General features: G+C 48.2%; 1 protein-coding gene across 1 annotated transcript; it reads left to right on the top strand.

The window, feature by feature from the left end:
• LOC149351547 (uncharacterized) lies at nt 1-26,503 on the top strand. The gene is made up of 5 exons (XM_089580901.1): nt 1-227; nt 661-801; nt 7,340-7,501; nt 14,820-14,924; nt 26,246-26,503. Exons 2-5 carry the CDS (start codon nt 670-672, stop codon nt 26,315-26,317), a joined length of 471 nt encoding a protein of 156 aa, XP_089437027.1. The 5' UTR covers nt 1-227; nt 661-669; the 3' UTR covers nt 26,318-26,503.
• Nucleotides 26,504-26,926: the final 423 nt, after the last annotated feature.

Genomic DNA, 26,926 nt, shown 5'->3' with positions numbered 1-26,926 from the left:
TATCGCCGCGCCGTCGTCTCCCAAAGGCGCGCCTCTCCCCCAAAGCACACGAGCGACGCCCATCCTGACATCACATCCCGTTGTGGGCTGCCGGAAAGAAGATAGCTGCTGTTCCGGACGCTGCATTCAAGCTTTGCGCTCTGCAGACGAGCGGTGCGACGCGCGTCCCACTTGTGCAGTGCCCCCTCCGGTTTCGCTTCCGGCGCGTCCACCGGCGCATCTCACAGGTAACGCTTCCACTGACCTACTGCGATGCCTTTAGCTCGTCGCGATTCTTGTTGACGGTAACGGATTTCCTATCATGCAAAGAAGGATGTCAGCTGCCATTCATATCTCGTTTACAATTAATCCGCAATGCTCTTGTTACTCGCTTGCGCGAGCTTTAGCGTGGGTATCGCAGTTGCGCATTTAGAAAACCAGAGGGGCGCGATAGTTCGCCTTGGACTGTTTTGTGAACAGCGACTTTCGTAGCGGGAACGCTGGGAGTGGGCGGGGTCGTCTTCGCCGGCTCGTTGCGCGCAGAACAGCTATGACATATAGTCTGGGTAAGGATTATTTAATGGAACGATGGGTGCTGAAATCGAACAACGACCGACCCTTAGTGAGACGGAAGTACTAGCGGAAAATGAAAGTAACATGTGAAATAACGATTGCGTGCAGGTCAGTAAAATGTCTTCCAGCACGACGACTGTTCGCCAAACCACCACCGTGACGACAAGCGGTTCGTCACCAGTGGTCGCCCTCTCGGTGAACACAACGTTCCTGAGCAGCATCGGAGGCATTCTGACTGTCATTGAGCTGGTAAGGGTGAACAATTTAGCCGCGTCCGCATAATTTTTTGTCTTTTTTTTTAGTGCGCAGCAAATCCGTATTTTTGGCCGAATACCCTGCTTGGCGTGCGATCAAATGCTTGGCAATCTGTTCGCGCACCTCAGATCGGGCTTTGGAATTCTGCGGGTTAAACGGTTCGTGTGCGGCAGTATAATAAGGGTTGGGTGCTGTTGGTGGAGCTCAAGGCTCGGTGGATATTACAGCTAAGGAAGATGCGGTGTAACGTTTCGAACGTTGTGCCTCACCTTGGGCACTTAACTTTAGATTTTCGTGTTGCTGTTCAGAAAGACGGACGAATTCCACGTTCCCGAATTTGTTCGCTGTTTTGACTTTTAGGCTCTTTTTGTATTGCTTATGACTGTATAAGCCGTCTTGGTTCAATACCGCAACACGGCAAAATAGAAAAAAAGTAAGACAGGCACAAAAATATTTATGTCCCATTTACGCGCTCATTGCCTTGTTGTGTGCATAATGAAAAAAAAATTCTCGAAAACGAGAGGAAAAAATCCAAGCATGAAAATCAAAATATGAAACTGTACGAGCTGCCTCTGAAAACACGCATTTTGTTTTTAGAAACGTTGTGAGCTCGGGCTGTGGTGCGCGTGTTGCAGATTCCTTCTGACGCACTGCCCGGCACATTACTATCACAGCTGCAGCGCGCAACGCACGCGCGGAATGTCGCTGTATCTCAGAGAAAGCTCATTGGCGCCGTTTCATGAGCCTTTGTTCGCACGTATCGCTGATTCCTTCGCAAGCCTGCCCTCGTAAAAGTTTCCGGTCACTAGAAAACACAGATAGCCGAGCGCCCAGTCTAGGCAGACGGAAGGGAGCACGAGGAGGCACAAAAGTGTGAGGGTAAAATAAAAAGAGAGAAATCGCAGAGGTTGCCTGGTCAGGGGAAGGGAAGGGGCATCCGTGTTGTAAACGAGTACCGCGTAGCTCGAAGAGTTAGGGTGTTACCACATTCGTAGTCACGGCGTCTTTGCTGTGCTAGGCGCCGTGACTACGAATACGTGATACGAAAACGTGTGCTGGGCGCGTATGAACTGCGCCAGCCCACGTATACCCCCGATGTATGGGCGAATCTTTTAACTATGAGCGGTAATTTTATCAAAACGAATCCGCTAAGCTTACTTTCACTGTAGTTTTGGCAAAAGCTTTACTTCCCGCTTTTTATTGCCAAACATGTTCGCCACTAAGCATTGTAAACATTTTGGACATTCAAGAAGGGCTTCGTCATGAATGGTGACAATCAGCACCAATATATTTAAAAATTAGCTGTGTTTATAGCATCCTGCGAGATGCAAACGCCCATTGGGAAGTAGCAAACGCTTGCTCACTCAAGTATTGTGGGCCTCGATCTTCTCGGTGGAAAAATAGACATATTAAGAGCGTCTCCTCAGAAAAGGGACGAGGGCGGGCGCCACCAGGCTCTGAAACTTTTTTAATTTGTTAAAGGGCAACTGACAAGGGTCCGGTCATTTGTGAAAAACAAGCCCACTGCATAGATGAGGCATCGAAGATAACCTCTGCAAAATACTACAGCCATGAGCGCCCCGAAAAGCTGTAAAAATTCAAATCAAAGCCCGCTCGTTCTTTCCTTCCACAAGCAAACGTCCTCGTCCTCTACTCTGGCTCGTTTGACGTCATGCGGAAAGCTTTCGCTAAAGGCATTCCATTGGTGCGTCGATCTGACTGACGGGCGAAGGCTGGGCGTAGCCGGGTCGTCGCGTCGTCTGCTCTTCAGCGCCTTCTGTTTTGGCACATGCCTACAAGCCCGCATGAAGGAAAAAAATGGCTGTGGCTTAGCTTGGTTAAGCCCGGTAATCGCGAAAGCAATATCCGTAGCTACGCCATGGTTCAGCTGGTAGTGTAGCTGGTGGTGGTGCTTGTGGTTAGACTTGTGGTGATGCATCGGTTATACAATCCAATCCAATCTGCTAATATGGTAGCTACCGGCCTCGCTACGCGACGGGCTGAAAGTGTAACTAGTATTGCTTTCGCAATAAAAAAAAAAACTGAGGAGGGAGCGTCCGGCAACAGCCTTGAACCCTAGTCATAAAAAGTAAAAAATAGTAAAACGTAGAGAGTCGGTCCCCCCGCCCCCCCTTCCCTTGCCGTGATCACGCCACGAGATAGCCCTCTGTGTGCACGCTTCTTCCTCAGTTCCCCCCCCCCCCCCCCCCCCCCCATGCAAGTCCCCCCAAACTAGGTTTTAGTTGCGCCAGTTCATGTATGCTTCAGCGTATTCTGTGCGTATGCCGTATCGTGTGTAGAATACTTTTTCCCTCGCGCGCTCGCTCTACCGCTTCGCACGCGCACCGCTTATCGTTCGTACATCTTGTCTACGCCTTTGCTCTGTTGAACTACATGAGATTAGGAGCAGAAAAAAAAACCACAAACACACACAACACATAAACATACACGGAGAAAAGCAAACGGGTGGTTGCCGGGCTCGCGCTTCGCCGTGTGTTTCGAACAAAACCGACTCCCGCCCCTCCGGTCGTGAAAAGATGAGGACTAAAAAAAAAGTAATGAAAAGGTAGCTCGCTAACTGGGGTTGACAAACAGATGTATGAAAGGATGCGCTCTATAACAAGTTTAGGTGGTCGAGCCGATCGCGCCTCTCGGTGGTTCAGTGTGGAAGAAAATGCAACGACGCTGTTTCGTCGTTGGATGCGCACGCAACGACTGGAGTCGAACCACGATCCGGCACAGATTGCCAGGAGATTATGAGTTGAGTCGTGTTTGGCTCCAACGCATCGGCCTTCCTGACCCAACGGTAAAGAATGTGGTAGTTTGCGGAAGACATTTCGCTCCGGACGACTACCTCCACGACTCAAGCAACTGGGGAGAGGAAGGAGAAATAAAAAAAACGCGACGAAACACCGCGAAAAGACCCAAAGAGCAAAATAGAGAGCGTTTTGGGAAACCCGCCGCTCCCCCCCCCCCCCCCCCCCCCCCCCTGGAATAGACCGGGTCGCAAAAACCAAGAAAAGAATTCTTTTCAAGGCGGGACCGTGGCGTAGACAAGTGACGCACTCCACCAGACACCAGGCCTCCGGCTAACATCGGAGGAGGAAGGAAGGTTTTCCCTTGCGGAGCCTACTCGACGAGGCGAGATAGAGAAAAAATCTCGAGGAGGGAACGGAAGGAGAGGAGCCTCGCTACCAGAGAGGTAGAAAATATTTTCGACCAGAGGACAGTCGTTGCCCTTTAAAACTTTTCCCTTGGGTATATATAGCAGGTAGGGTCATGCAATTCACCCTTCTTTCCGGTACAAATACAATTTCTAGGCTATGTCGAATTTTATTAATAGATATCTACTTAGGGTCAGTTATTAGCTTTCAGGTCACTAATCCTCCAAACGTTTTTTTATTGACCTCTATCGCGGGTACACACATGTTTCTTTGTCCCTGAATCTTTTGCCTCAGCTATGCTGATCTGGCCGGTGTCGACCATCTTGATTAGCACTAAGGCATTTATGATATGTTTCTTTTAGCACTTGCTACACGCACTACATAGTTCATCATCCTGCTCCTGGGCATACTTCTTTTTATAGCTGCGCGTTGTGTGGCACCCTGATACCGATTCAAACAATGGCGTACTGCATTTTGAATTATCGTAAAGTGATTCCTTTTTCATTTCAGTTCTTCCATATCTACACAGCTCTATAGCGGCCTCCTTTCCCATCGAATTTATCCAGTTCATACCCTACCTGTGTTACCATGTTTTGAACGCCCTTTGTTGCCACTTTATTGCCCCCTTATCACCTTGCGGTACCCCTAACGCTGTTTGTTATCGTGCGACGGATCTTCCGCAAGGTGTCTGCTAGCGGGTGCAACTGCAGTCAAGAGCATTACCTACTCTTAGGCAGCCCGTGCCTTGCATTGCCGCTAAAAATGCAGCAATTGCAAGTGGACAACAGCGCTTCCAGCGCCGCGGGATGACCTCAGATGACTGAACCTGCTTAGAATTTGCAGCCGTAGGAAGTCAGATATTTTGTTTCGTAGTCTTTTAAGTGACAGCTTTGAGCAGTCTGAAAAATTTACACAATTCCAGTGATTGCTTCTTCCCGAATTTAGCTGCCTTAGTGACTCAGTGGTTATGGTGCTCAGCTGCTGATCCGAAAGACGTGGGTTCGATCCCGGCCGCGGCAGTTGCATTTCGTTGGAGGCGAAATGCTGGAGGCACATGTACTGTGCGATGTCAGTGCACGTTAAAGAACACCAGGGGCCGTAATATATAAACTTTCCATCTTCCGTTGTCCATTAGGCGTTCATTCAGTCCTCAGTTGGTGGTCACTGAGATGTACCCGCAACTTTCAAGTGTCTGTGGCAAGCGACCCGGTCATTGGGTGATTGGCGACCGAACCTTACTACTGGCTGAAATTGGATGCAATATGCAGCCAAAGGTGAGGTGCATCGCAGCGCTCAGTCACCAGCAGGTGACCGGACCTGACCACTTGCTGCCATTGACTGCAATATGCAGCCAGTAGTAAGGTCTGGTCGCCGACCACCCAATTACCGGGTCGCTTTCGACGGACACGTTTGAAAGCCGCGGGTATATCTGAGTGGCCACTGACAGGGGAGAGAATGGACGCGAAATGGACAACAACGGGAAATGGACAGCTTAGAGAATACGGCCCCAGGTGGTCTAAATATTCCGGAGCCCTCGACCACGGTGTCCCTCATAGCCTGAGTCGCTTTGGGACGTTAAGACCCTTAAAACATGATCCCGAATTTAGTAATTGTACATGGACACGTCAGAAAACTGCTTTTTCCGCCTGAGGTAAACATTGATTTTGTAGTAATATAAACCGTTTATATATTAAAAATGCCGTTCGAGTGCAGCGCTATGCCTCATTTTTACGACAGCCCGCATATTTTATGGTGCTTTTCATAATTAATTTCGTCAGCATGCGTGGCCTTTCTGAACTGTAATTCTACCGCGAGGATCAAACGGCTTTTGCAGAAAAACAGCTTTTGTCTAACTATGAAACCACGTGACTGAAGTTAATATGCACTGACTTCGTCATCTGGCCTTCAAAATAACTGTGTCGCCTTAAGAGGCTACTGTTTTTTCTAGCTTCTGGGGCATCTTTCAAAAATTTCAAGCCTGTTGCCTGCGATATGCGCTGGGTCCTTCCCCCCAACCAGCCGGCGACACTTCGTTGAGGGCGAGAGTTTGACTCGGGAAGCTTCGTAATTAGGGTCCTTGCCCCCCAGACAAGAGAGACCTCGTCGCTGGCAGAGGCCATCAAGGGGCGGCGTGCGAGAACGCGCGCTTCCACTGCCTCGCGGTGCCTGCGAAAAAAATCGCGCACTCGGCAGCTCGGTCCATTGAATCGATAACGACTTGTTACTTGTCCAAACACGACAGCGATAAGCCGCCGCGGTGGCTCAGCAGTTATGGTGCTCGGCTGCTGACCCAAAAGACGCGGGTTCGATCCCGGCCGCGGCGGCTAGAATTTCTTTGGAGGAGAAATTCTAGAGGCCCGTGTACTGTGCGATGTCAGTGCATGTTAAAGAACCCCAGGTGGTCGAAATTTCCGGAGCCCTTCACTACGGCGTCTCTCATAGCCTCAGTCGCTTTGGGACGTTAAACCCCATAAACCATAAACGACAGCGATAAGAAAGCAAAGCAGCCTTTGGTACGCATTTTCGGTTCGCCGTCGCTTCTGCCATAAAGTTACGGGTGTCGATCGTTTAGACGTTTAGAAGAGCAAGGTTCCGGGCTAGTTGGTAATGCATTTAAACGAAGCAACAGCGCGACGAAACACGGACACAAGAAGAAACGACACACACACGAGCGCTGACTCACAAAAGTTGTGAGTCAGCGCTCGTGTGTGTGTCGTTTCTTCTTGTGTCCGTGTTGTGTGTGTGTCGTTTCTTCTTGTGCCCGTGTTTCGTCGCGCTGTTTCTTCGTTTAAGTCGATCGTTTGGTCGCAACGCAAGCCGGAACCTGAATCGTTGCGGTCGGCAACATACGCTTCTTATCTAAAAAAATGCTGGGTATTTTGCGCCACTTGAGCCAATCATGTCGAAGTACGCATGGTAAATTAGGAAAATTGATAATGATAGTTCTCACTCTGACTTATACTCGAAGCTGAGTTTATTATGCGTAAGGTCAAGATTAAAACAGCAACAAAAAATAATTACCGTCTACGCGACCTAACCTCTCACTTGTTTTTCCCAGATTGTTCCGGTCTTTGTTTCTGTTTCCTCCTACACGCTACATGTGCTGGGGACAACCTCCGCGGCACCACTGAGAAATATGTCTGCCAATTCTTTACGCCAGCGACGATAACCTGTGGAAGGCGCCAGACGGCGCCCGAAAAAGTGCGCGTGCTGGTTACCCCAGAGAGAAGGAGGTTTATCTATTATGCCATTTCTTAATTCCTTAATCCATGCGACTGATTTTCAGAAAGTTTCACAGTCCCAGTGATTACGTGGCATATGGTTCAGTGTGTCTGAGGTAACAAGGCTGGTGTGAACTAAACGCGCAGATCCTGGGAATCATCGTGTTCAGCTTGTGCTACCAGTATGCATTCGGTCACTCGGGCATCTTCCTCCTGCTCATCTCGTTCGCCTACTGGCTGGTGTCCTTCTACATCCTGTTCTCCGCCTTCCTGTCGGCGTCAGGGACGCTACTGCCAAACACCTTCTTCGTAAGTCTCCAACTTTGTACTTCAGGGGAAAAAAAAAAAGAACGCTGTTCAGAAGGGCTCAGACGTGGTAACTATAGCTCGCGAAAAAGGACGGGAAAACGGACATTGAAGGACACAGCGGCAGTCCTGTAACCGACTAATCGGACACAACGCTGGTTTTTCAATGATCTAGCTAACGCCACCAAAAGTACACGCTACGGTGGCTCAGTGGCTTTGGCATTCGACTGCTGATCTTAAAGGGCAGCTGCAGCACTTTTTTGAGAATTTCGCGATATTCAAGAATTCTAATCTATATAGGCTGTAGGTAAAGCATGCCAAGTGTTTTTGCACTAGCATCTAAAATAGGGACGTAATCGACGATTGAGATTTGCGCTTCACCTCAATGCACCGGAGGAGTGCAGGAAAACTCAGCGTGACGTCACGGAAGGTGTGATTTCAAAATACCGCTGTGATCAGCCACACCCTGCCCCGACGCGTTAGACGCTGCCAAACAGCTCTCGGCAGGGTTCGCCTTCGGTGGGGTTGGTTTTTTTTCTTCAAAGCAGGCGTTTTTGCGTTGGAAATGTACCGATACCTTCGATGACGTCATCATGCGCCCCCCACTTGGCGTTGTGCGCTGCGGAGAAGCTTGAAGGGCGTCCGGATTTTAATCGGCGATTACTTCACTATTTCAAGTGCTAGCCCGAAAAGACTTCTCATGCTTTACCTCCAAGTTTCACACATTCGGCCCTCTTAAACTCGTTGATTTCTAAAACCTATGCAGTTTCCCTTTAAGGACGCGGGTTCGCTTTCGGCCGTGGTGGCAGTATATCTATGGAAGTGAAATACAAAAACGCCCGTGTGCTGTGCGATGTAAGCACAGCACACGTCTGGACACGTCAGTCAGGCCTGTGTGGGTCTATGACGTCCGTCATAGTCCATGTCTCGCTTTGGGACTTTAAATGCCACAATTTATAATTTTGCTACCCAACGTGAAGTCTCTTTTGTTGTACCTTACATATTTCGGGCGCTATACTTACCAAGAATGAGCCGTTCAAAAAGCAACAACTCCATTACCTCTTGTTTAGCTGTTCAAGGCCGTTTCGGACATTTGGGGCGCTTTTGGAAAAAATATGTCCTTACTTGCCCAGGGAATGAAGCAATGGAATTTCAGGGCTGGAGTTACTCGCATAGATTTACATGGACTTAACCTGAAAAATAATTCGCCTTTTGGAATGTTGGCTATAGCGACCGCGTGTGGTGTCCTCTTACCACTGCGAGTACCGCAACATGACATCCTCGATACAACACAACCGGTAGAACGAAGGAAAGAAACGATCTTTAATGTTTAAGTTTCCCAGCAGCTAGAAATTTTGGCGGTGCTGTGCACTTGAAGGTAAGACGCGAAATGCCCCTCTGCACGTGGACACCTGGTATGCAGATTAGCACCTTTTATTTGCGTCATCATTTCTCGTGAGCACTTCCAAGTCGACAGCGGCACACAAAGAGCAAATGACCTCAGGCTCTAAGTGTGTAGCTTCGGCATCCAGCGTCCATTTTTTGAGCTTGTCCACGCGGCAGGTACTGACATACTGTTGCGTGTTTCGAACTAAATAAGAAGCTAAATGAGGTTAGCAGCGCCTTAAAATATTTTGGGGCAAGATGTAGCTTGACTAACAGCGTAGCGCGTCATTAAACACACGAAGAAATGAAGGAAGAAATAAAGAAGCGCTTGTTCGCCTTTCTGCTCTTCGCCCGCCCTTACAAAAAAATTCAATAGAACGTCTGTGGAATGTTCATCGGCTGTCTGTACAGACTACCGAATGAAATTTGCGAAAGTGCGGGCGCGTCGTCCATTCCAAACCCTATCAGTGCGGTGAAAACAAGCCCAAATATCAAATATGCGTTTGTACTTTTTTATCTGCCTGTGTGAAGGGCTACTTTTTTATCAGTATTATTAGGGTTGAAATCATTCATGCTTTTTCCCAGCATGCCAATTCCGTTTTTAGAAATAGACACGCTGACTCGTCCCCCTTCCTCACTCCCTCTTCCCCCAGCCATGGCGGTTGTGCTCGGAGTTAGCGAGGGCGATGCACTAGGTGTAGCTTTCCAGCGCTTGAAACTTTCCTTTTAATTTCCATATCTGCTGTTCAGTTCGAACATCTGTACTAGATCGCAAAATGTTTTTGTTGCGAAAGCAACACTACGATAGTCGCTGAGCCATTTCGCGGAGCTCTGGAAAGGCCAAGCGGCGCATGCGCGAGGAGCGGGTGACGTCACACGGCTGGCGCGCTGGGGCCGCCGCCGGAGCCGTTGCCGCGCGCTCTCCATCGCCTCGCCGACAGTCTCTGTCTCTCCCTCTTCCTTTCCTCAAATACGATTTTAATTTTCTTCATTACGGCCCCTCTTTCTCTTTCTTCTTTAACTCCCACTTCCTCTCTTCCTCTAACGTGCGGTTCGGGTGTCCACCGAGACGGCAGAGAATTACTATGCTATTTCCTTTCCTCAAAAAGCGTTGCGTTCAAAGGGCAAGGCATCGCGCCGAACGGGTGGTGGCGTTCCGTCGACTCCCTGGCAGCGCTACAAAACGCTGTCGAATTCCATTCCTAAAGGCGAAGTTTAAGCGGCATTCATTACCAGTTAATTAGTATTTAGTCATCAATCAGTAATTAACAATTAATTAGTAATTTGTCATTACTTAGTAATTAGTCATTAACTGTGCATGACGTCATCCAGTGGTGGCGTCACCAGTGCCACAGAGGCAGTCAAAGTGATGAGGAAAACGCTTTCGCCTCTACGCACTTTAGACAGTCAAAGTGCCCCTGAATTTTTTTTTTCGCTAGGTCGCTGAGCTACCACAAAGCTTATACTTTTCTTAAGTCACGCGTAGAAACTGGTTCATAGCTGCAGTAAGCTTGAAGCTGCCTGCTGTGGCCTTTTGTTGTCGACCTCAGGTTTCTTACTGAGGCTGTATCAAGTGACATGAAATTCACGTTGTCAATATCTTTTTTTTTTGATAATGTGAGTCCCATCAGGGACTGTGACAGGAAGGGCTCTGAATTATATATACAACAAATCAATAAATAGGGTGTGTTCCATACATTCATAAGTCCAACCATCTCTTCGTTGTGCGTATTGCGAAGCTGTCAAAGCCACTTGGTCTCCTTAGTGTGCATCACCGAACAGCAGATTATACACGTGCCACCGCAAGTTCTCCCCCGAACTTCTTTGTGGCACCTCTATTATTTTCAGTATATTTCTTGTTGGCATGTGCACTGTCATCAGTGCCCTTTTTCTCTTCTGCGTGGGCATCCTCAAATTATTTAAAGCGGTGACTTGTGTGTGCTTGCGCGAAAGCGCTGTCACAAACACAACTTTAGTCCTCTGTGTGACTGATACCAAGACGATACCTGTTGTATACGCACTATTATATTACTCAGAAGTGTTGCGTGGCAAGCACGGGCAAAGCGTTAAGCAGAGAACGTTGATTCGTGCAGCCAAGGTCCCTGTATTCTTGAAGCCACCACCGGAGTTGACAAGTGTTACTACTGCATGCGGGTGACTCGACCGCGTGTCTGTGTCGGCAGCCGCAATCGCTGTGTGACTGTTCCTTTTGTGTCTGTAGTCGTATGGCTGTCATCGAAGTAAACGGTTGCACTTCGCCTGCAGCGTCTTCGTTATTAACAAACACATTCTCTCCTTGCCGCGTTGGCCGTGCTTTTTTCCTCTCAACACTTTTGAGAAATATAACAGTGCATGTACAACACTTCTCAAACAAGATCAAAGTCGGTCATACGTCAGCCTGTCTGGCGGCCGCCGAACGCGGGTGCTACGCCGTGGCTCAGGCGATGCAGCTGTTCCTGCTGACAAAGTACTCTGATCACTTAACATTTCACTCGCGTGCGGCAACTCATTGACATCATCGTGCAGTTCAGCAGGTTGATTACTCACATGCGGCAGCTCAGTTGCATCATCATGCAACTCAGCATTTTTGTCATTCGTTAAAAAGAACATAGCAGGCGATAGGCATGCACGCAACTAATTTGATTGTCTACATGCACGAGGTATGTTAAAGGAAACTTCACTTGGACAACCTTCCCGGGGCGCCACTTCACACATTCGCTACGTACTGTGCGCACGAGTACACGGTCACCCACTGAAAACACTCTGGGTCTGCTCCTGCGGATGTTCTCACAGGGCACAGCCCTCTTGGATTTAGCCTTAACCCATCCCCGTCCCCCGTCCCGTAGGAAAGAAGACGCAGGCGGAGTGCAACCGTTTACTTCGACGACAGCCATCCGACTACAGACGCAAAGGGAAGAGTTTTCTTCCGTGTACACATAAAAGTCACACGGTGATTGCTGCTGCCGACATAGACACGCGGTCGAGTCATGCGCATGCAATAGAAACACTTGTCAACTCCGGTGGTGGCTTCACGAATACAGGGACCTCGGTTGCACGAATCAATGCTCTCTCCTTGCCGTGTTGCCCGTGCTTGTCTCGCGACACTTCTGAGTAAGAGTGCGTATACAACGATACCTTGTTCCATGCAAAGTGAGAACGAAGGTAATGTCGTAGAGCCACAAACTGCATCAACTTAACTGTGTTTTCTTATTTCAATGGAACTATTGTTTTACTTTGAGTAGCAGGGATTATAGTCCCTGGCGTCCTTCTTGACGCCATGGTCATTTTCTCTTTGCACTTCAAAAATGCAGGAAGGTCGGCCAGTTAGCGATTCGAATTTAGTAACATTGCATCAGGGTTAAAGCTAGACAGGAGCAGATAGTTGACGTTCCATCCATTGTCCACTCTACTCCTTTGTACTCAAAGCCCTTATTTCCTCACCCGACACTTTTCATAATTAACTCCACTGTCCTTTCTCCTTCTCCTTCATGTCCGCATCTCTTTCCCCCCTCCGCCCACACAGGGTAGCGAACCAGTACCTTCAGATCAACCTCCCAAACTTTCTTTCTCTACTCTATCTCTCTCTCCTTCATGTATCGATCAGTTACTATTGTGCAATGTTACAAAATTTTCTTTACACTTTACGGCTCCGAGAAAACACCTCGGGGAGCGCGGTTTGCTATTTCTAAATACTGAAAGTTCAGGCTTCTTGGTTCTTAAAAGTTCGCTGCGCAAATGCGCCGTGTACTCCTCGGGCGCAAGTAGAAAAAAAAGAATGAGGGGCTCGTTGGAATAAATGCATACGAAAGCAGACAAAATTCTGTTAAAGGCTTCGGTTGCGCAAGTGCCTCGGTGGTTTCGGAGTTGGCGGGGTTAAATGCCGGCCGCGGTGGCCGAATTTCGATAGGCCTTAAACTCAAAGAAGCTGTGCAATGCCGGTGCAGGTTAAAGAACCCCGGGTAGTCGAAACTGATCCGGAGCCCTCGACAGCGGCGTGTTTTTTATTGTATAGCCCATGTGTAGTTTCTGGACGCTAAACCCCACATGCCACTTTCAGGTTTTAAAGACTGTTGGCTTCTGTTCTGAGCGATGTCATCAGCAACACATGTGGCGAAAGTATTGAGAAGCTGCAGAAAAAGTTTTCCCAATTTTCACTCGGCGTTTTCGTCCCAGGACCGAGAGGTTTTCTCAAATCACTGCTGCGCCGTCTCTACCCAGCATCACACGGCGGCCCGATGTAGCTCATCTTGTATTTATCTTTGAATTCCTAGTTATTTGCACCGAGTTATGAGTACTTCTTGCCAGCGCAACGACCTCGAAAAAAGGTACGGGAATGAACCGAACATTCGACGCCGATCATTCGTGGAGTAATGACTGTACCTTAATTTAACTTTCATACAACCTCCAGTCAGTATTTTACAGATAAATGTCAATTTGAGGCTCTCTGCACGAATTTTTTACGAAGCCAGGAAGCGATGGCTTTGAATGACTCTTTGCCCTCAATGTCTGCCACAGTGGCGGTCCTAAAGGCGCAGGGGGGGAGGCGGTGCCCCCGCCCCCATTCTCTCCCCCCCCCCCCCCCCCCCCCTCCCAAGAGCCTTTGCCCGTCTAACGGAACGTCCGTTTTCAGGCTCTCATGGGGCGAAATGTGATTTTTGACGTAGAACTAGAAAGGTTTTTCGTCTTTGATGCGTCTAGTAGTCCTCTACTTTGTACGTTCACCGTGTTAGCTGCAGTCTTATTTCAAACAATTCACGTTCTGCAGGTTGGTAGTTATGCGAGTTAAATTCCTAGTGATTGTCGAGGTATCGTGGTCCTGCCGTGTCCCCACCGTTGTCTTGCCTTGGCACCGGCGCGGCGACGACGGCGGTGCCATTAACCTGCGGCTGCGACGGCCAGCAACCTCGTCAGGGCGGCAAGGAGCCACCCATTCATGTATTTATCCTCCCATGGGACACAGCGACGCCAACGAGGAGATCATCCCTTTTGCTGGCTTCACAAGGAGCACCGACCAGCAGCCTTGAAGGAGGGGACTGAGAGCGGAACAAAGCCCCTATCCCGAACTGAGTAATGAAGGCCGCTAACCCCGCTCGTGAAATGTCCGAACAGGTGTTTTGACCTTCCTGGACACGCCATGGCGGGATATCTCAGCCGACGGCCTGTTTTCCCCCAGTACCGAAATGAATATTGCTCACGTAACCGTTAACATTCAAGGCATGAGTTATAGTATAGCATCGATATCGTTCGCCATTTATTTTTCATCAACGAAGTGCACAAAAATTGTTGTACAAATAAAATTTAAATGAAATATCGTTGTTCCTATATTTTTTATTTTGTGGTACGCAACCCCCCCCCCCCCCCCCCCCTCCCTAGAACCAATTTCTGTGACCGTCACTGTTCTGCCATTATGAGCACCTTTCTTTCGACGCAAACACACAACGAGAAGAAAAGCGCCATTTCTTTCTCATTGCTTCCCGTTCTGAAGCGTTTTTGCACTGAGTGTATCCTCTTGCCTTGTATGTACCTTGGCACCTGTTATCGCATGCACAGTTCAATTTTTGAAGTTTTTTTTTTGTTTTCATAAAAACAATTAAGAAACGGTCATTGCGGCTGTCTGAAAGAAAACTTTATTCTAGGAGAGATGTCTCTCCCTCGTCCGTTCGCCAGAAGTAAGCCTGCGATTTAAATTAGCCTTGTTTCAGGGACTGAATATTCCATGTGGCTTGAAAAATACCTGCTAACTAAAATAGAGAGGACATTGGAAGCGAAATATAAGTTTGTCAGCTGCATGTGCATCATGAAACATGACATTTGACGTCATTGTTGTATGTGGTCGCTGTCATTATTATTTTTTTTTGCTAAATTGTGATTCTTCAGCAAGCGCTTGCTTTCTGACATGGATTGTATTCACTTGTTTCTCGCCTCATGGTTCCAGTACTTCCTGTTCCACGTGTTCGGCGTTCTCCTCTACGCCGCCGGTGGCATTGCAGTCCTGGCCCAACTCAATAGATTCAGCCATTCAGGAACCATCGCTGCCGGGGTAAGCTTGCATGCGAACGCGAATCGGATTAGCCGCGTTTTAACGAGGCTTCAAACTCGCTGATTTCCGCTACTACTACAACTACTACAACTACTACAACTACTACAACTACTACAACTACTACAACTACTACAACTACTACAACTACTACAACTACTACAACTACTACAACTACTACAACTACTACCACTACTACCACTACTTTCACTACTTTCACTACTTTCACTACTTTCACTACTTTCACTACTTTCACTACTTTCACTACTTTCACTACTTTCACTACTTTCACTACTTTCACTACTTTCACTACTTCCACTACTACTACAACTACTACTACAACAGGCCGCCGCGGTGGCTCAGCGGTTATGGTGCTCGGCTGCTGACCCAAAAGACGCGGGTTCGATCCCGGCCGCGGCGGCTAGAATTTCTTTGGAGGAGAAATTCTAGAGGCCCGTGTACTGTGCGATGTCAGTGCACGTTAAAGAACCTTAGGTGGTCGAAATTTCCGGAGCCCTCCACTACGGCGTCTCTCATAGCCTTAGTCGCTTTGGGACGTTAAACCCCATAAAACCTACTACAACTACTACTACTACAACTACTACAACTACTACTACAACACCTACTACTACAACACCTACTACTACAACACCTACTACTACAACACCTACTACTACAACACCTACTACTACAACACCTACTACTACAACACCTACTACTACAACAACTACTACTACAACAACTACAACAACTACTACTACAACTACTACTACAACAACAACTACTACTACTACTACAACTTCTACTACCACTACTACTACAACTACTACCACTACTACTACTACCACTACTACTACAACTACTACCACTACTACTACAACTACTACCACTACTACTACAACTACTACCAATACTACTACAACTACTACTACTACTACCCCTACTATAACAACTACTACTACTACTACCACTACTATAACAACTACTACTACTACTACCACTACTATAACAACTACTACAACAACAGCAAACTTAAGTGAGCTGCAAGAAGGATTTATTTAAACGAAACCATCGCATGTATGCGGCGTTGACGCGGGCCAGGTGACCGCGTTTGAGCAGACTCCGCAGAACTCAATGCGATGCACCAAGATGTATCTCCTTCCTTATGCGTTACATCCGTTGACACCACGGAGAGAAGAAAATGCTGTGCTGTTTGTGGTTTGCGTATTCGAACGAAGTTTGAACTTCAGTTCAAATATACACCCAAGTATACACTTCCAAAGTATACAGTTCATCAACTCTAAGAACACGGCAGTGGGCAGCAGTCGGTACAGCAGCGCGATCTATGCCAGTTAAGACCTGCATTATTGCGTGCTGAAATGCGTTCCCTTCGAGATACACCGACACCGCGGTGGAGGAACTCAACTGGAATTCATGCAATTTTTCTCGAGACTCAAGGAGAAATTCCCGCTGAACTAGTCGCTTGTAAAGATCGGCTGTTATTGCACAGCTCCTGTAACATAAAGAAGCCTAGGTCGGTTAACTGCTGTTCAGTAAGAATTCCGACAAATATGATAACTACTTAGTTCATAGTCGGGGTAAACGCGTGCATCCTAGCAAGAATCAAAGAACAAAAAAGAAAATCTGGTCTCACGACTGGTTGCAAGGCCGAAGCAGAAATAAGACTACAAGCGCCTTTCTTAGCTGCGCGCAAGTCACGACGTCTCCGGAACGTACATACGAGATCAGTGTGATAACCGTTGTGGATGAGGGCGTGCGCAGTAGCTTGTCGATAGCACAGGTCATTATTATGTGTGAATGACGCTCCGCTATCATTATTTATTTGATACATACTGCCGATCACAACAGGGTCTGAACAGGACAGCCGCATTTTGATAAATGTACATAGGTGATCTTTATTACTCGATTTCCCGCGATGAGCTGTTTGTAGCGATGCGCGAAGCGATAGAATTGAATGGGGATGTTGGTTGTCAAAACCGAGCGGGCATGAGTACTGACACGTTTTTTTCAACCGCTATCTTGTCATTTGGATTCTTCTCTGATCGAGTTTGGAGGTCTCGTATTTTTACAAAAGAAAGGAATATGTATTGGTGTAACGTCACCCGGGTTCTGTGCAGCATATATTTTGGCAAAAATTGACAACCTGATTTGCATATCCTTGTACAACGATCATGTGGTCCGTCTGTTTAGATGCGTTGATGATTTTTTTTATATTTTTAAGCCTTTCACCAGGGGACAGCGTAGATAGTGCAGCTCAAGATATTTTGTTTTTAAGGCCTGCTCAGGCGGTTTCAATGTTACCTATGAACTGTCAAATGACAAAGCCATTAGATTCCTCGTCTTGCGACTAACCGTGTATGATGCTGGATGTTTTCACCGCGCGCAAAAAAAGCACTGATGTCGCGTGCATCTAACCGGTATAAGCTCTTCAAGAGGGGCTTAAGGCCCAACTCCAATCCCACTTCCGAGGCGTCGCGCCGCGTCGGGCGTCGAGAGAGGTACACATCTCCATTCTCCGGGAACTGGCTCGCGCCGCTCGCGTCTGGGTTGATGTTGCTAAAAGCAGTTAGACTGCCAAGAGTGGTGAGAGGTAGTAATTCGAGTAAATAAATGATTTTAAAACGTGTGGAGTGTATTTGGTACACAAATAATTAAGCACGCCTTTCCACTGTGATGCTGTATCGCAAAACCCGCAGCGCCATCGACACTCGCTCACTCTGTGCTCGCATGTGTGCTCGCGTGCGGCGCGCGGCGCCGCGCGCCGCGCGCCAAATATCTGGCAGAGACAGATCGGAGCATGGATTCCTCCATGGATCGGAGCGTCAGCGCTCGCGCTGCCCACGTCTCACGCCGCGCGCATGCGCAGACTGGTTCTGGCTGACGCCTGTGACGCCTGGCGTGCGTAAGAGCTTCCCCCACCGCGTGGCGTGTAGCCTCATGTAGCAGGTCGGGACGTAGCTCGCAGCGGGCTTTCCTTTCTCGGTCATCACGGCTGTTGCTGAATCAGGGTTGCGGAAAGTGAAGAGTATTACAGGTCAGAAGCCGCCGACATCGGAGCGAAAGAAGGAATTTGAAGTCGTGCCTTACTTACATAAAGTATCCAACAATATTAAGAATGCAGCTGAAAGGCACGGTGTTAACATTGTGTTTTCCGCAGCTTGTAAACTGGCTGGCCTTTGCGCGAGAACTGGAGACGAGTGGAGGAAGAAAGGGGCTTGTAAAATCAGCCACGTGAAACCCTTCCTTCAGCGCAAGGCTGCTGTTGACTACCGTATTCCGAAGGCCTTCGGAAAAGTGCGTATATGCCAACCAGGCAGGTGTATTAATAAGCATCTGCAAGAACGCAACACATCGCGAGGCAGGGATCAGGAATGGCATTTGGTAGTACATTGCCGCAGCTGAAAAAAAACAAACCTGAGCTGAAGTTGAATCGTGTGACCATTTTAGAGAGAGAGGAAGGGCCATATTTTAGGTTGAAAATTTAGGAGCTTTTCATATTGGCACTTAGAAAGAAAAACTGTGAGTGATTAGTCCCTGTGTTTAACTAACAAGCAACGTGCCTACCTAGCTCACAGATGAAAAAGTGGTGAAGCTGACATCACTTCACGCGTTCATATGACGTGTCATAAGAGATGAAGATGCGCATGCATCAGATGTTTTGTGCGGCAGTGTATGTCCCCGTAAAACCCATTTGAAAGTCCAGCGTTCCTCCTTGTCTAACAACTCCGTCTTGTGTACGCCTCTTTGTGTTTCCGCTGGTACCCTCTCTTTACAAGTTCAGCCTTCGTATTGTAGGAAAGCAGAAGTGCCTGTGATTGCACGCACACTGGTTTGAGACTAGGTGATGTGCGTTTAGTTAACATATTTTGCATTCAAAAGTTATGAAATATGGCGTCGTTCTTAGCTGATGATGACAATATTTGTGCTTTTAAGGCCATCCAGCATAGCCCTTTCCTGAAGGGGGTGAATCTGCGCCAGCATTAACTCTATGACAACCGGGCTACAGCCCTGGCCCATCCAAAATACCGAGCCCAGGCGTTGCTGAACGCAGCGTGCCAGACAACGCTATGTGCTGCATTACTGAAATGCACAGCGCTTTCATCGCTGACCGCAGCGCTTTCATGCGGTTGTTGAATAGGTAGCCTCGGTGGGGAACGAAACATTATATAGAAATGGGTAGGACTTACGGGCGTCGTGTCTTAGCGCCGGCGCAGGGCGAGCGTGACCACGGGAATGCTGACGTCAGCGCTAAGCACGCGGTCCGTAAGCGGCGCATACCAAGGTCATGACCCCGCGCAGGACAGCGCTCCTCACATTTCACTCAGCTTGGTTTTAAATCTGCCGCAAGCGTGCGCTACAGTCGGACACAACTAGAGAACGAAGAGGCAGATGCCCCTCAAAGGAGGCCTCCAGCCAATGGTGTCGACCGATTTTCATGACGCCGCGGTTAATCCGATCAAGCTGTGGTTATTCCCCAATCATGTGCCACCCCTTGCAATTTCACGCTAGCGGGTCCAAGGTGATCTGTCAAGGGGGAGAGAGGGAGGATCGTTTAAAGTTGGAGAATCGGTAGACGCTATTGGCTGGAGGGACTCCTTTGAGGGGCATTTGCCGCTTCGTTCTTGAGTTGTAACCGGCTATAGCGCACGGAAGCAGACCACCCTTATACTCCATCTCAGAAGTTCGTTGCAGCACTCTGCAAAGTAGAGACCTCCTCAGCTAGTAAGGAGAACACGTTAACCGTGTTCCTCGCCGTCTACGTGTCATCTGCTCGCGGCGTACAGAGGTATAGTTAAAAAAGAATATGAAACTATGTTCTCTACGTACCACAGGCGTATGCGTGCTTACGTGGGCTAAACGCAAGCATTCTGCGGGGCGTTGCGCCACTTGTCCCATTCGCACATTTGGTTCAGCGTATGCAGAAATGCGACGATAAGCTCAGCCTAGTGGCGCCATCTGATTGTTAGAACTTGAACCATTTTTGTTAACCAACTGCCGCTCCTCACCAGGACTGCAAGCGACGGACTGTTGACTAAATAAAAAATAAACATAACTTGTGGCTTTTTTATGCGAAGCATATTAACGAAGGTTTCGGGCCTTCGCGCGACGCCCGGCGGTGGCCACCATTGACCTTGAAGTGAGAACACATGATGTGACGTCACGTGATGACGTCACACCGGCTGCAGATGGGGCCTCATATCGCGCCGTCGTAAAGCCCCTAAATAAACTTGAGGGGCTTTACGCCGTCGGACGTCGCCCGGCGGAGGCCTCCACGCTTCGGTTCGCGCCGTCGCGCGCGACCATCGCTGCATCACGTGATATGTGACGTCACGCCAGGGATGAAGCGGCGCGCGCCCGCCTCGCGTCAGTCTCTGTGCCCGCAACCGCGCCAGCGTCTTTGCGCCGGGCGTGTATGCGGTCAAGATGCCTCCAAACGCTAAGGACGCTAATAATAAGAATGCAAAACGAAGGCTGCTTCGCATCCACTGGGCTTAACCTTGATAAGCCTCCAACTTTTTTTTTGTAGGCAAGATGAGACGAAACAAAAGTCCGGTGCACCATTTAGGGCCACTGAACGTGTGGAAATCGGCAGTAGCAAAGGTGAATCCAGACTGAAGCGATGGCGAAGGCTTTGCAGTTTTGGAAACGATATTTTAGCGTACGCAAGAGCCACGCGCACTAAACTCGGGAAATAGCGTACGTAACGCGAGCGTGCCGTAAGACTAGGTTTGAAATAGCGTTTGGCACACCTACACCACGAAGCGCGCTATTTTTTTAGGGTTCGCTATCCCATATGTCCATGTTGTTCTGGCTGTACTTTCTGCAGCGTCAGAACGTCGCCTCTGCACTCATCGGAGCTTTGGTAGTGCTGCAAGAAAATGTTGAGATGGAGTATGGGAGCAGTATGGGAGCGAACAAAGAACATGGGCGTTTCGAAAGCGCGCGATCACAGACCAATGAATGATACAAATTCCTGCGAGCAGGTGTTAGGAAATCCTTGCTGCACAATACCGGCATAGGATTTGACTCGCGTTCTGCATTTGAATCAAACGTCATACCAGTCTATATGACGACTACACACTCAATACGTATTTACAAGAGCCTTCTGCAATGACGCCGGACTTCAAATTGTTCGCTATAAGCACAGTAACGACTCCCTGTCTATGGCCAGCACAGCCTGATCGGTTGCACGTCGTCCTATCATATAGCCTTTGTGGAGAAACAAAACAATAACACAACCCCGATGAAGATCCGCAACGTGACGATTACGCAATTCACTAAATACCGAAAGGAAGAGCGCAGAGAGGGTTCCATGAATCGCGGTTGCTTAAAATGCCTCTGGGAGATGCCAGAGAGACAGACAGATTGTTAAAATTCGGCTCTCTTCACTAAATGAGTTGCTTTATGACCCGTATAGCAACGCTGGCGGTTTATGGAAATCGGTATGCGTGCCGCCCGCGACAAGGACTGTTTATCCCGCTTATATTTTTCATACCCCGGGTTAGGCGGCGTATCGATTAATACTAAATGCGCAAAACAAATACACACACAAACAATAAAATTTGAGGTGCACTTCTCCTTACGTGCGGAAATGCGACAGCTGCGCGCGGTCCGCCACCTGCGCCATCTGCTGGGCCAGCGCCGTACATTACGAAGGGGGTTTTCAGTGGGTGTCGCATGATGGCGCTTCTACTACACGCCAAGCACGGAGGAAGTTTACCGGAAACTGAGGAACTTTGGCACTCGCTTGATTGTGACATCTTTGATTAACATGCTCATAATTACTCAGGTAGGGCTTAGTACATATCTCGAAGATACGTGCTTAAGGACTGTGCAGTCACTAGACGCGCCTTTATTCAGCTTCAAAACGTCGAAGTGTCGCGCCGAATCACCGCGGCCATCGAAATCTTTGTCCCGTGAGCAGTGCGTTTTGGTGCGTGGAGTACAGGGTCTGTTCTGAAACTAGTGGGACTGGTGTTTTCCTGGGGGAACGGGCGGACGAGAGGCGCTCTGCGCGTGCAGGATCGTTGAAGGGGGATATTGGGAATGCTGGGGAAAATCGGCAGTCGGCTCTCGGTCGTTGAAGAGAGCAGGCCACTTGTGCTGTAAACCCTTGTCGAAACGTCTCGTCACGCAGAATCATGGAGCGTTTACTGGATCAGCGATACGCGATAAAATTTTGTGTAAATCTTGGTAAAATGGGCAAAGAGACTCACGACATGATTTAGGAGGCCTACGGTGACGCTGCCATGGGTAGATCAGGTGTCTTGTGTGGAACAAGCGGTTACGAGAAGGTCAGGAAAGAGTGGAAGATGTCGACCGCTCCTGACGCCCTTCAAAAGGTCCAAAAGGTCGTGACGAGGGAGCTAAACAGCATTCCGGTCCAGGCGTTCCTGGAGGCATACGAAAACTGGAAAACTCATTGGTAGCAGCGTGTAGGTTCGGAAGGGTGGTACTTTGAAAAATTCTAATCGTTTGTACTATTCTCTTGAATTAATTTTGTAAAACAAAATGAGTCCTACTACTTTCAGAACAGACCCTGTATATGCTGCCCTGGAAGAGCCGCCTAGCTGGCTCCCCTATCAGGATGCATGTGTGTGCCTCCCAGACTTTCGATGTTTGGGAAGGTGGAGACGTGCTGGGGTATGGTGGGCTCGCGTTACAAAACGTAGTGTTTGGTGGCGTAAGCATATCAAGACTTTCATTTTCGAAACTATTTCTATGCAAAAAAAAAATAAAGAGGTGTCGTGGTGGAGTGGCAGAATCCCTGTCTCGCACGCAGTCGGCCCAGGTTCGATTCCCATCTAGACTTGAATTTTCTGCTTTTTTTTTCTTATGATTGACAGTTCGAGCAGATACTTTTGCGGACAGCCTCGGTCTACAATTTCCGTCCACGTCACTCATTAGCCAAGAAAGGCTTTTTCGGCTTAACACCAAAATTTCCTTTGAATAGAACCACAGGAGTTATATAGCAGCGCTCCGACTCCGCTAATAAGAGGCGGTCAGTTTTGCTGCATCGGAGAAAGCTGGATGGGGAGCCTGATTAATGGCGCTTGGATTTGGCAGTAGCGCTGGTACAGCACTTCCGCCGCGCCGATGCTGCAGAGGGGCCGGGGTCCATAGTACGGACGCTTAACCCCTCACATTTTGCAAACACGCGCATGCGTCGCGGCATGCCTCGCGTTTGTCGGCTGTTTCTGCCTGCTTTATACAGTTCACCTTCCGCGTTGCGCTAGCGAATGATCATGCGCGGACCTGCTCTGATTACACGCTCTGCCGACACGATCTGCTGACAGGTTCTGTACACGCCACTCATGAGACGAGAAATGCTTCCGTCTCGAAAGGGTTATCTGAGAGAAGTTATCGCACGCTCAACGACACGATTCCATTTGTGCGTTTCCCGGCTAGCAGACGACGCGCAAAGGCGGCATGCCGTCAGCTTTTCAACCGCTGGGCGCCACAGCATTTCGTTTCGTGGCATTGTCGACAGTTGGCCCTTCGATGAGGATATTTCTGCAAGGAGGATGGGGTGAGAAGAAAGCGCGCACAAAGCCCGTCGGCATGCAAAGGGGAGCGGAGAAAGAGAGTACTGCGCAACGCTGAGCACCGGAGGCCCGCTCAGTCGTTCGTGTAGGAAAATCGCGCCCGCCGAATTCATTGCGGCGCGTCAGAGTCTGCTTTGTTGTCTATATTAGTCCATGAATAGAACGCACAAACGAAACACACGTATGATCGGCGCGGCAGAACACGACCGCGCGTAGCGTCATTCGGTGACGAGTCCATATTTATGGCACGGGTGTGGAATTCGCCGCAGGTTATTGTTGGCTGCTACTACGCAGTGGGCGTGTGGGTAGTATCGAGTCACCTCGGTATTACATCGCTTTTGCTTGGGTTGGAATGAAAAAATAAGCAAATATTTGGCAACGACATTGCGGTGAAGGCGCTTGTCAGTTAGAACGCGGCACATATTCTGCATTTATTATAGTTTTCATAAGCTGCAGTTATTAGCGAGAACAAAATGGAGACAGGCGAAAAATAGTGAAAGAAAGACAAATTAAAATTTAAAAAGAAAACCACAGTCCAGCGAGCCCGAAGGCCAGGCATTATAAGGTGAAATCCACAGCAGCTACCGCTACGTTCTTTTGTTATCTCTCACTGTCGCGGTGCTCGTGCATACCTAGCAATTTTGCACAAAATCATTTTTCAACAAGAAAGAGTTTATGGGCGAAATTTTTTCATATATGTTAATATTTCACCGTAATAATCAATATATCCGCAGATCTCCAGTCGGCTGGCTTGCATTTTTTTGCTACTAAGGTTTTTGCTGTCGTGTAAAAGGTTCGATCCCCTTTGGTTTTCTTAACTGCTCGATGCGAGCGTTGGAAAAACTTTAAAAAGATTTCGTTACGGAACGGAAGAATGGACCACTACCTTCAATATTTACGTAACAGAACCTCACAATATTCCATTGTTAAAAAGTTTTGCCCAAGAATGCTGGACATGGAGTAAACTTGTTTGCGTTCAGATCTACTCGTATGTCTTCAAAGTGTGCTAAAAGAAATTTACGGAGCGCTGCATCCATATTTAAAGGCTCTCAAATACAACAAAGGACGGTTCACCCTTGCTCTATAAAACCGCGGAAAGGCTCCTGTTTTAAACATTGGCTACAACTTCTGTGAGTCCTAATCAAAATTCGCCATTTTGTTATTTACACATGGAACCGAGAGGGGCAACACGAGAAGAGGGTTACACCCTTTACTCCCTCACCTGTTATATACCGTACACACTGTCTTTGGCATCTAAGTCATCCATGTGATAATAGACTTTACAAAATCACGCTCTTCCCCATTGTTGATTAGCGTTACGAACGAAAGGTATCCTGCAGTGAGGCCACGTTCTCTTCGATGCCTAACTAAATATTTGTTTGAAATTTATGTGTTGAATGTTTAATAAAAAGTTCACTTTTATCTCTTTACCCGCTTGTATGCTATAACCTTTTTTTTTCTTAACATGCATATAGTTGTGCTGAAGAACAACTCAGGCTTGTAGCCCGTAGAGTATTGGCTAGTTTCTGGGCCTGGAGAGGGCGCCTTAATTGATTCAATATGGCGGCATTAATGAGGGCTTCTTCCACGGTCAGTCTGGGTATAATCGCTCTTGTTTTGAAATTTTAATGCAAGCTCGCGCTTATTGGTCGATGTTGACAAGCTCTTTTTTGATTTTTAAAAAGGTATGGCGCTACAAGTACACGCACAAAAAGACGCGGAGACGAAAGACAGGCGGCTTCCTGGCCCACACGAGCTTGTCCCGTGTGGGCCAAAGAGTCTTTGCTCGAGTGTGTAAAAGAATAAACGAGAACCAAAGCAGGAATCTTTATCAGGCGTGTGAAAACAGCCGACTTGAAAGCGGAGCGGCAAACGGTCGACGCGTACTTTGAGAATTTAAAATCAATGACATCAGCGATGGAGGCTCGTGTACAAAGGGCGAATGAAAAAACTAGAATTGCATTTCACATTACAGGCAAGCAGGGCTCCCCAGCGATTCTTATTTTGTCGTGCTGCTTCCCAGAAAACACACTCGAAAAGTTTGCCACGCACTGTTGCTTGAGTTTAAACTGGTATGGCTGGGCTCTTCTGGTTTTTTTTTTCGTACTGATGAACTTTGTTAACCATGAGTTACTTTGAACATGAGCATGAGCTTGTAATTGTGTGTACAGTTGGAAAGCTCGAACAATGAGGTCGCCTTTTTCCGCGCACTGCCTTCTTGGAGCAATGAACCGTGCCTTGTGCTCACAGTTGGTTAGTCAGCAGTAGGTAGAAGGCATGCAATGAATGTAAGGCCGCTATGTCACAATTATTTTCCCCACATAATATTCTATTCTTGCTATCCGCCAGTCTGTCTGATTGCAGCAGTAGCCAATACATGTGGTAATAGAAATGCGAAAAAAAACGCAATGGAAAGCAATTCAAATGAAGTAATTATAGCTCTTCAATATATATACGTTTTAAGCAAAACTCTAGCAACAATGTCTGTATGTGCCGACGACCTACTCGGGCAACACAGCAAAAAACGCGGTTCCGCTTGCGCCGATTCTTCTTGGACTAGTTCGCGGCGCCGTCGCAGCCTGGCGTCGTTTTCAGGAAAATCGGTACGGGAGAGGGCAGGTCGGAAGATTTCATTTTTTTTTCTTCAGAACTGAGTAAGCTTTGTCCTTATTGCATGTGTTGACCGAAGTGAGTGAATAATTAATTGTGAAAAACTAACAATGTATTATCTTTCTTCATTTTTTTATTCTGCTGCAGGCGATGGGACTCATAGCAGCCATCTGCCACGTTGTTCATGTGGCATTCATCTACAAGGGACCCAAGCTGTAAACACCTGAAGCCGTCCAAAGAACCTTAGTGCTGCTGAACTTGTTGATTCACGCACGTTGAGGCCCACTAACATTGCGTTGTGATGGGCGTATGATTACTCCACTGCCATAAAGTACATATATTTTAAGACGCTTGCAGCCCACAGCTACACCTAGCGTTGTGAAATAAAATTGTTTGTTGAACAAATATAGACTGCTGCGTTGGAGAAAAAAGGTGGGGGCCTCTTTGTGCCTGTACAAGTTCGTATGCGCACTTGAGGAAGCAAACTGCATGCTCAAGATGGAAGTCTTGTGTCGTGGTGCACGTGTTTGATTTTTTAGAGCGCAGCTCTTTGGCGTCCGTTCCTGGGTTTCGCGTCGTCGTCGGCGTTGTCGTCGGCCTCGTAACCAGCTCCGCCCCCCTTTCATCCCCCCAGCGCTAGCAGCGACCGACTGATACCGCTGGATGCCGCTGACGCCGCTAGAGAGTCAAGATAACGTGACTGCATAGAACACCGTCGCCGCCATGCAGAAAGAGGAGGAAAGGGTCCCCCCCCCCCCTGTTCTTGTGTGGCGGATAGGGTGCTCTTCAGTTGCCGACGCGCCGGTTATTTCACGTAGGCCCCGGCAC

The sequence above is a fragment of the Amblyomma mixtum genome, chromosome 3, assembly GCF_055824585.1.
Source record: "Amblyomma mixtum isolate Tamu chromosome 3, ASM5582458v1, whole genome shotgun sequence".
NCBI lineage: Eukaryota > Metazoa > Arthropoda > Arachnida > Ixodida > Ixodidae > Amblyomma > Amblyomma mixtum.
Note: the sequence above shows the minus strand (reverse complement) of the source record. Positions and strands in the feature narration are given on the sequence as shown.